This window comes from Oncorhynchus clarkii, chromosome 18 (assembly GCF_045791955.1).
Source record: "Oncorhynchus clarkii lewisi isolate Uvic-CL-2024 chromosome 18, UVic_Ocla_1.0, whole genome shotgun sequence".
In the NCBI taxonomy this organism is placed as follows: domain Eukaryota; kingdom Metazoa; phylum Chordata; class Actinopteri; order Salmoniformes; family Salmonidae; genus Oncorhynchus; species Oncorhynchus clarkii.
In genome coordinates, this window is record NC_092164.1 from 45,088,151 (window position 1) to 45,099,193 (window position 11,043).

General features: G+C 44.5%; 1 protein-coding gene across 1 annotated transcript; it reads left to right on the plus strand.

Moving 5' to 3' along the window:
- Positions 1 to 707: 707 nt before the first annotated feature.
- LOC139372345 (probable cyclin-dependent serine/threonine-protein kinase DDB_G0292550) lies at positions 708 to 7,876 on the plus strand. Its single transcript, XM_071112063.1, has 3 exons — positions 708 to 749; positions 1,144 to 2,334; positions 7,757 to 7,876. Exons 1-3 carry the CDS (start codon positions 708 to 710, stop codon positions 7,874 to 7,876), a joined length of 1,353 nt encoding a protein of 450 aa, XP_070968164.1.
- Positions 7,877 to 11,043: the final 3,167 nt, after the last annotated feature.

The window sequence follows — 11,043 nt, forward strand, 5'->3', positions numbered from 1 at the left end:
CACTACTGATGCTGGGGCTCTATGAGGCTATTACAGGTTACACTACTGATGCTGGGGCTCTATGAGGCTATTACAGGTTACACTACTGAGGCTGGGGCTCTATGAGGCTATTACAGGATACACTACTGAGGCTGGGGCTGGGGCTCTATGAGGCTATTACAGGTTACACTGCTGAGGCTGGGGCTCTATGAGACTATTACAGGTTACACTGCTGAGGCAGGGGCTGGGGCTCTATGAGGCTATTACAGGTTACACTGCTGAGGCTGGGGCTCTATGAGACTATTACAGGTTACACTACTGAGGCTGGGGCTCTATGAGGCTATTACAGGTTACACTACTGAGGCTGGGGCTCTATGAGGCTATTACAGGTTACACTACTGAGGCTGGGGCTCTATGAGGCTATTACAGGTTACAGTGCTGAGGCTGGGGCTCTATGAGGTTATTACAGGTTACAGTACTGAGGCTGGGGCTCTATGAGGCTATTACAAGTTATATGCTAGTGTTCTATGGGGGAAGCACAACAAGCCCCTGGCTCTTCTCTCACTGACCTGGCTTGTATGTTCAGCTTGCAAATAGACTGACATTTCAATAACTGAAATAAGGACACAACCCAGTACACTCGTAGTATTCGTACATTAGCCTACCAGTAGTTCGTAGACCTGAAATAGTCTAGAAAAATTAAGGTCAGCACAATAATATGGATTCAAATGTTATTTTTCACCACAGACTTTCCTACCTGCAGTCTGCAGGTAGGCTATCTTCTATTTTTCTCCTTCTGAGAGTATAACCAAATATCTCAGGATCAGACATTATTCAGAGTATAGCAGCCTACTGTAGCTACTTTCCTATATTTGGAGTGCGTATTTGGAGAGTCATAACTGAGACAACTGGCCAAGCGTAGACGTAATCTTAGGACAGTCGCAGTGTCATGACAACCGGCTGAATGTTTACACAACACCGTCACATGACAGGAAATGAATCTCACACACTCACTTCATAATGAACCTCCATCTCATGAAGCAGACTAGAATAAAAGGCAAACACACCGTCCCTACAAATAAATAGAACACACTGGAATACAACAACACCATCCCACAGAATAGACACTCCAGCACACTGGAATACAACAACACCATCCCACAGAATAGATACTCCAGCACACTGGAATACAACAACACCATCCCACAGAATAGACACTCCAGCACACTGGAATACAACAACACCATCCCACAGAATAGACACTCCAGCACACTGGAATACAACAACACCATCCCACAGAATAGACACTCCAGCACACTGGAATACAACAACACCATCCCACAGAATAGACACTCCAGCACACTGGAATACAACAACACCATCCCACAGAATAGACACTCCAGCACACTGGAATACAACAACACCATCCCACAGAATAGACACTCCAGCACACTGGAATACAACAACACCATCCCACAGAATAGACACTTCAGCACACTGGAATACAACAACACCATCCCACAGAATAGATACTCCAGCACACTGGAATACAACAACACCATCCCACAGAATAGACACTCCAGCACACTGGAATACAACAACACCATCCCACAGAATAGACACTCCAGCACACTGGAATACAACAACACCATCCCACAGAATAGACACTTCAGCACACTGGAATACAACAACACCATCCCACAGAATAGATACTCCAGCACACTGGAATACAACAACACCATCCCACAGAATAGACACTCCAGCACACTGGAATACAACAACACCATCCCACAGAATAGACACTCCAGCACACTGGAATACAACAACACCATCCCACAGAATAGATACTCCAGCACACTGGAATACAACAACACCATCCCACAGAATAGACACTCCAGCACACTGGAATACAACAACACCATCCCACAGAATAGACACTCCAGCACACTGGAATACAACAACACCATCCCACAGAATAGATACTCCAGCACACTGGAATACAACAACACCATCCCACAGAATAGACACTCCAGCACACTGGAATACAACAACACCATCCCACAGAATAGACACTCCAGCACACTGGAATACAACAACACCATCCCACAGAATAGACACTCCAGCACACTGGAATACAACAACACCATCCCACAGAATAGACACTCCAGCACACTGGAATACAACAACACCATCCCACAGAATAGACACTCCAGCACACTGGAATACAACAACACCATCCCACAGAATAGATACTCCAGCACACTGGAATACAACAACACCATCCCACAGAATAGATACTCCAGCACACTGGAATACAACAACACCATCCCACAGAATAGACACTCCAGCACACTGGTATCCTTATTCTCCATGCCACACAATAAATTAAATGGCTATTTTCTTGGTTTAAAGACAAATCAGCCTAAATGTGTTGTTGAGCTACAAGAATAGCAGTAGGCTTATGCTGAACTTGTACACTGATCTGTCCCTCCATGCACCGACTGGAACTAGGCTATATGAGATGTGTGAACTACCCGCTTCTTAAAAGTCACAATCCCCAGGAATGAAGCACCAAGTAAGGAAGGGAGCTGCAGCAAAAATATGTGATTCAGGGAGAGCCTAACTGACTGTGTAACGGAGAGAGAAGATTATGTAAATCGTGTGATAGTGAACTCCGGGCCAAGTTCTTCTCAGGACATTAGCTACTGTAGAAATACTAGTTTCGTTCACAGTCACACACACATTTCTGGAAGGGTGAAGAGTGGGTGAGGGTTGCAGTGACTTACTGAACTTGCACTTCTGTTCTGTGCTGATAACAATGTGTAACATTTCTCCAAAGTCTCTAATATAATATATCATAGTAATTCACCCCATCAAGTCATCCAACTAGCCAAGGAACATAACATTGCTGTGGCCTGTGTGCTGTTGGTACAGCGGTTGGGGCTGTTGGTACCATGGTTGGGGCTGTTGGTACCATGGTTGGGGCTGTTGGTACAGTGGTTGGGGCTGTTGGTACAGTTGTTGGAGGGTTGATGGAGGTGGAATAAGATCTGTCTAACAGCAGATTGTGTGAAACGTCAATGCTGTCTTCACACGAAAGTCCCATGTGGTCTGACTACATTTCGCCCGGAGCGGATGGACCTGGGTGGGTTGAAGTCAGCTGGAAAATCCTTGTTTTATCACTTCAGGAATCTGCTGTAGGGGTCTGCTGAGGTGCTAGGAAAGTAGACTGTTCACCAAGCGGACAGCTGAATGCAGTGTGTAGCAGACAATGCACCTGCCCTCCACTAAGCAGCTATGGGGGTTTGCCAAATGTTTTCCATAAAATGATTTGCTCTGTGTGTGTGCGTGTGCGTGTGCGTGTGCGTGTGTGTGTGCGTGAGTGAGTGAGTGCGTGAGTGAGTGCGTGGAAAACACAACGTTCTACTGTTAGTATTTTAGTGATGCTGTTACAGCCAACGCTGCTATTATAGACTCATCAACCTTTTAACCGCAACTAAATGATGAGCTGGAGCGTCGGCAACAATTTAGCAGACAGGTCTGTTACAACCTTGTCAAAACATTATGTTTCACAATACAGCAGCAAGCAACAGCCGGCCCGTTATATTCTCTGTCTGTCCCACTGCACTGTGATGGACAATGAGGATGCTAGCTACAATGTAACAGACCTTACCTTGCTCACTGATGCGCTGCGAATCCCCACGCAATAACCAGTGTCCACCACTGTCCACAAGGCTTTGGCTTCACAACCTACAGCGACCCTTGCCTTTCAGATCTACGGAGGTATGATGCCTTGTCTGTGTTCAGTGGTTATATCGCTGCTGTAAGCTGCTGCTCACCGCTTCTCCTGCTGCTGTTGCCATGGTTATCCATTCAGCCCCTGTATCCTCGTCTTCTGCAGTGCAAAACACTAGAAGTCAGCCTCCTAGCTTAGCTTACGTTTCCCCCATCATGACAGTAATGTTCAATTTGTCTAAGTGGTGCGCCTGGCCTGTCTCGTGGTTTAGCTTCGTGTTTATCCTCTGTCTGGTGGTTGACACATCGTTTCGGGAGAATATTAACAGTCAGCATGCACAGGGTGGACCAGAGTCCTGCGGTGGCTGCTGCATGCTTGTGCACTGTGCTTACAATAGACGGGCTGACGTCAACGACGGCTGAGAAATTAAACACTGAAATAGTCCACCTGACACCTTTCACCATCGCTATCAACACAAATACAATAGGCTATGTTTACAGTCATTAGGTTGTTAGCATTTCTTAGTTCGGTGTATTCTACAACTATTATGGGATTGAGAAGCAAAATATGGAGTCGTGGAGTTAAGAGTTCAGTAAACACAAGAAGTTAGAGGGGTGTTCAACAACAATGACAGTAATCTAGTGATAGGGTTTACCAAATAAAACTTTTACAAAATTATACAAATTCCTGGTGAACAGGTTGGAGCAATCATAAACAGGCAGAGATATACATTTTATAATGCTCAGGGTTTATTCCATGATCTGATGCCTACACAGGTATAGCCTGCTGACGTTTTGACGTCACATGACAGGTTCCTCAGAGTCAAGGAGATATGTCAGGTACCAGTAATAACATTCCCCAGCGGCTCAACATCTGTATGTCAGCAGGCTATTGTGCAACTCATCTCCACTTTCATAGTTACTCTTCTCCATCCTCTCTCTCTCTCGCTCTCTCTCTCTCCCTCTCACCCCCCCCCCCTCCCCCCATCCCCCATCCCTCCTCCTCCCCTCTCTGTAGTATAAAGCCTTATCTTAGAACCCACGGTTCAGCTCTAACAGGTTCTACCCATCATTATTCCTATGCGTCTGACAGAAGAGGGATTGCAGGTGTGTAGACAGAGTCATGTGACCAGAAGCATCTAGAACCATCTGCTAAAGGTATAAACACTTCCTGTAGTTATCTATATAGTTATCTGTATGTGCTGTTAGGACCTGCGGAGTGAAGTATGTGTTTCTCTCTCAAACAGAAGTCCTGCGTTTAGCAAGATCATCATCAGAGCTGACACTGAGGCTGACTGGCTGCATATAGTTAATTTACTATGTAGGGCCAGGCTACTCGTAGCTCACAGTTCCTACACTAGGCTATAACAGATGTATTGGTATCTTGAGCATACTAAAATGTTGCATAGGATTTCTGCCTAAAATGCAAAACGTGTGTCTTGCACATTCAGAGATGGTACATAGGATTTCTGCTTCAAGTGGAAATTGGTCATATAAGTTAACCATTTACAGTTGAAGCCGGAAGTTGACATACGGCTAAAGGCAAATACATTTAAATTCAGTTTTTCACAAATCCTGACATTTAATCCTAGTAAAAATGCCCAGTCTTAGGTCAGTTAGGATCACCACTTTATTTTAAGAATGTGAAATGTCAGAATAATAGTAGAGAGAATGACTTATTTCAGCTTTTATTTCTTTCATCACATTCCCAGTGAGTCAGAAGTTTACATACACTCAATTAGTATTTGGTATCGTTGCCTTCAAATTGTTTAACTTGGGTCAAATGTTTCGGGTAGCCTTCCACAAGCTTCCCACAATAAGTTGGGGGGAATATTGGCCCGGTGTAACTGAGTCAGGTTTGTAGGCCTCCTTTCACGCACACTCTTTTTCAGTTCTGCCAACACATTTTCTTTAGGATTGAGGTCAGGGCTTTGTGATGGCCACTCCAATACCTTGACTTTGTTGTCATTAAGCCATTTTGCCAAAACTTTGGAAGTATGCTTGGGGTCATTGTCCATTTGGAAGACCCATTTAAAAAAATAAATATTAACCTTTATTTAACTAGGCAAGTCAGTTAAGAACAAATTCTTATTTTCAATGGCGGCCTAGGAACAGCCTGTTCAGGGGCAGAACAACATCCCTGTCAGCTCAGGGATTTGAACTTGCAACCTTCCAGTTACTAGTCCAACGCTCTAACCACTAGGCTACCCTGCGACCAAGTTTTATCTTCCTGACTGATGTCTTGCTTCAATATATCCACCTAATTTTCATCCTCATGATGCCATCATGATGCCATCTATTTTGTGAAGGGCACCAGTCCCTCCTGCAGCAAAGCACCCCCCACAACATGATGCTGCCACCCCCGTGCTTCACGGTTGGGATGGTGTTCTTCGGCTTGCAAGCGTCCCCCTTTTTCCTCCAAACGTAACGATGGTCATTATGGTCATCAGACCAGAGGACATTTCTCCAAAAAGTACGGTCTTTGTCCCCATGTGCATTTGCAAACCGTAGTCTGGCTTTTTTTATGGCGGTTTTGGAGCAGTGGCTTCTTCCATGCTGAGCAGCCTTTCAGGTTAAGTCGATATAGGACTCGTTTTACTGTGGATAAAGATACTTTTGTATCTGTTTCCTCAAGCATCTTCTCAAGGTCCTTTGCTGTTGTTCTGTGATTGATTTGCACTTTTTGCACCAAAGTATGTTCATCTCTAGGAGACAGAACACTTGTCCTTCCTGAGCGGTATGATGGCTGCGTGGTCCCATGGTGTTTATACTTGTGTACTATTGCTTGTGCAGATGAACGTGGTACCTTCAGACATTTGGAAGTTGCTCCCAAGGATGAACCAGACTTGTGGAGGTCTACCATTTTTTTCTGAGGTCTTGGCTGATTTCTTTTGATTTTCCAATGATGCCAAGCAAAGAGGCCCTGAGTTTGAAGGTAGGCCTTGAAACTCATCCACAAGTACACCTTCAATTGACTCAAATTATGTCAATTAGCCTATCAGAAGCTTATCTAAAGCCATGACATAATTTTCTGGAATTTTCCAAGCTGTTTAAAGGCACATTCAACTTAGTGTATGTAAACTTCTGACCCACTGGAATTGTGATACAGTGAATTATAAAATGACTTCTGTCATGCACAAAGTAGATGTCCTAACCGACTTGCCACAACTATAGTTTATTAACAAGACATTTGTGGAGTGGTTGAAAAACGAGTTTTAATGACTCCAACCTAAGTGTATGTTAACTTCCGACTTCAACTGTATGTAGTAGAAAGCGATGGGTTAGAAGAAGCCTACATAACCAACCCATAAAGTAAAATTTAACATCCACATATGGCCAGCTATGTAAACTTTAACATTGATTTATCCTGCAGTTGATGTCGTTCAATTGGTAACATACATTTTTTGTCTTCTTCTAATGCCTCTTAAGGGAAAGTAATCTAAAAAAGTAACAGAATATAATCAGATTACATTACTGAGTTTAGGTATTCCAAAAGTTACGTTACTGATTGCAATTTTACAAGAGATTACATTCAGAAAGTAGCCTGAGTATTTCTATCACCAAGTCTTCTAAAAAGCCTATCATACACTCCGTCACATAAGACATGTACAAGCAAACAACCCTGTCTGTGTGGACCAGGACCTTTTAATAAAAAAATGGATCTTTCTTCACCTCAACACTTCAGAGGTATTCTCCGGGTACAGTAAAGGACCTACACGATTAGGATATCCTTGTTCCTCCATCACTCTACACTCTCCTACGGCATCCCTATTCCTAACCTGCAACATAATTATTAACAGAATTACACACAGCCAACACATATCATTATGGGGCACAGTGAAAGAGAGAGAGAGAGAGAGAGAGAGAGAGAGAGAGAGAGAGAAAGAGAGCGAGAGAGAGAGAGAGAGAGAGAGAGAGAGAGAGAGAGAGAGAGAGAGAGAGAGGAGAAGATAAGGTGTAACAGGAGGGAGAAAAGGCCTAGAGGCCTCCAACATGCCTTTTAAGTGTTGGTAATAAAACCTAGTCACCACCTCCTCAACAGCTCCTGTCCAATGGGAACCCATTGAAGCAGGTTTTATGTGTCTTCAGGCCCCAGTTTGAGCATCCCCAGCCCTGGTCCCACCAGTCAGTCCTCACCATGCTCTCCCAGCACCAGGACTGAACTTCAGAGGGAACTAACCTAAGATTCATGTCTGTGGCTCCTTTTGCTCCTTTACCTCACTCACTGCTATCTGTCTGTCTGTCTGTCTGTCTGTCTGTCTGTCTGTCTGTCTGTCTGTCTGTCTGTCTGTCTGTCTGTCTGTCTGTCTGTCTGTCTGTCTGTCTGTCTGTCTGTCTGTCTGTCTGTCTGTCTGTCTGCTCTTAAAGCCCTGCGTCGCCCATCACACCTAGACGGGAGCAAAACATGCAGCACCACTGTGCTGTCTTGACAAGGTAAGAGCATTTTGAATGATACATGTATTGTGCAGTTATTTACATGTTGAAGTAGTAATATCTGGGTGGATCGGCACATTATTGGGATCCACTTGAGTGTGACCTTACTGTGGGAAAATCACGACGTCAGAGTTCAGTCAGGCTTACTGTTGTCTTGACGTAATATATTTCTAGTCTGAGGACTTGCTAGTCAAGAAATGATGAAACAGTATGACATTCTCTCTGTAGCAGTGTTTCCCAAACATTTCTCCAAGAATCCTCAGCCATTCCACTTATCTGATGCATTCCAGAGCCAGACGATGTGATTCAAATACTGTCAATAAAGGCTTGGTGATTAGTTGACCAGTTGATTAGTGTGCTACAACTCCAATAAATCAAATAAATTGTATGGCTTGGGGTACTAGAGGAGAGATTTGGGAAACACTGCTCGTTAGGAATCCACTCTTTTCATCACGGATAGATAAAGTGGAATAGATGGAATAATGACCCAATAACATTATATAAGAAGAAAACCTTACACATACAGTACTTTTTTATTAGGAACTGAAAATACTCACGCTTGAATTTATACAGCCTTGAAATTAGCCAGTGATGTTGTGGGCTGGTACCATTATAATATTTAGCTCTGCATGGATTATAGAAGCTCCGTGGCCAGAGGCCAAGATTGAGATAGCACAGCTTTATAATCTGGCCCACACTCACGCACACACACACGCATGCGCAGACTGTAAACCTTTTTTTTGTGGGCATTCGAACATAGGAAAAATAAAGCTGTTAAGCCTTAAGAAGGCTTCCTCTCCTCCTTAGCTCTCCAGTGGGCTGGTTAACGGTGTCTTTGTCATGATTTAAAGCTCTGTCAAAAATCCATCTGGCCTCTCGAATAGCCCCTGTCACACGGACAGTGTCATGTGGTGTGTGTGTGCCTGCTTGCCTGTGTGTGTGTCAGTGCGTGCATGCTGGCCTGTCACCTTTTGACCCACTGTGGCAATGAAAGTGACACACACACACACACACACACACACTTTTTACTTTTATAGCCATAAAGATTTGTCTGGGGAATGCTACCAAATTATTAACATAGTAATTAAAGTGATTGATACCGCAGGGTTTAATTTGTAAGGCTGAGCAGCAGAAACTGGAATGAGGGTCCAGTTGGTGTAATTAAGACAGATGAGCCACGCCAGGAGAGCTGCAGAGCTGGCATGCTACACGGTCCAGGCTCTGTGACGCCGGGGGACAAGGCCATATGTGTGACGCCAGAGGCACAGGGAGGAGGAGGCCAGAAAACGTTCAAGCAATCTCTGGATGCTGGCGATGACACACTGTGCTTTTCACTCAGAGAGAGCGGTGACTGATCACCGAGTTGTGATTGCTCTCTGTGGAAGACAAAACAGGCGCAATCTTAAATATGTTTGTGTTCTTATCGGTAATGCCGTTGACCTATGTTTCACAGCACAGTAGCACAGACTAGAACATCTGGCAGTTGTAGGATATTGATTTAGAATTTTCCCCTCAGAATAGAGTTGTTGAGTTTGTTGCCCTGTTGGCTGGCTTTATAGTTTTATCTGTGGTCTGACAACATCATATGGGGGAAAAGTCAAAACACAATTGCTTTGTCCAAAGATATTTTCTGCAGCTCAAGAGCTGATATTAAGACAGCAGTCAAGCTTTCCCAGACCACCATTGTCAAAACTATTGTTTGCTGTGACAGTTCATCCCCAGGGCTTGGGAGTCTATGGTGCACTAGGCATCAAGGAACACTAAGATTCCCTTCCTGTATGTCACAGCACAGAGGGAATGTACATCTCTGTTGTGAATTAACCCCAGTTAGTGCTACATTGCATTCTCTCTCTCTCTCTCTCTCTCTCTCTCTCTCTCTCTCTCTCTCTCCTTCCCCTCACTCTCATGTCTCACACTAAAACTGCTCTGCACAACTAGTGGCCACATATGGAGATGCAGGGCAAGTCCGTTTTACAACAACAAAGCTGTTACTTCAAACAACAAACGCCTTTGCGCCCACGATAGAACAGCAGAGTATTTGACCGTGATTGTTTTCTTCTTAATGCTGGAGCTCCCAGCTACCGTTTAATATACAAAACCAAAACAATAACAAATGCGCCTGGGGGCAGCCAGTGGCGCTGTTTGCCCAAATGCAGATCTCAGCTTTAACACGGCACCAATCCTGTCTCTTTCTAAAAAATACCTCTGTGCATACTGTCTCTGCCGTCACACACTGCCTTGGTGCCTTTGCCGTCACTCCATATCACCCTGCCTGCCAGCCTTCTGATAGAAGAAGAGGCTGTGGAGGGTTGAGGAAAACAAGGCCAGGGGAGGGAGAAAGAGAGAATTGCCTGTGGATCGGTCTGAGGACACACAGCACAATGTTGTTGCTTTATGTAGTACACATTCATATGTAGGCCACAGGAGGTTGGTGGCACCTTAATTGCGGAGGACAGGGTCGTGGTAATGACTGGAATGGGTATAAAACACATGAAACACATGGTTTCCATGTGTTTGGATTGCCATTACATTCGCTCTGTTCCGGCCATTATTATGAGCCGTCCTCGCTTTAGCAGCCTCCTATGGTGTCGGCCTTTGTATGACAACAATGGTCAGTGGCCGGCTCTCCACAGTCATTTTCACTGTTTCTGCGTTCTACAACACACTGTCTTTACTGTGTGTAGTTATTACTTCCCTATTTCTGCCAGCCGACTTAGCAATGACATGTATTCTTACTCTGGAGTTGAGCTAGTGTATTAGACAATGTACACTCGTGTCTGGCGTAGATCTACACTCGTGTCTGACATAGATATACACTTGTGTCTGGCGCAGATCTACACTCGTGTCTGACATAGATGTACACTCGTGTCTTGCGTAGATCTACACTCGTGTCTG

Coding starts and splice junctions, on each gene's coding strand:
- LOC139372345 (XM_071112063.1), top strand. CDS start 708: ATGTTATTTTTCACCACAGACTTTCCTACCTGCAGTCTGCAG. Junction 750..1,143: donor TTCCTACCTGCAGTCTGCAG/GTAGGCTATCTT, acceptor ACCATCCCACAG/AATAGATACTCCAGCACACT. Junction 2,335..7,756: donor ATAGACACTCCAGCACACTG/GTATCCTTATTC, acceptor CCTCCTCAACAG/CTCCTGTCCAATGGGAACCC.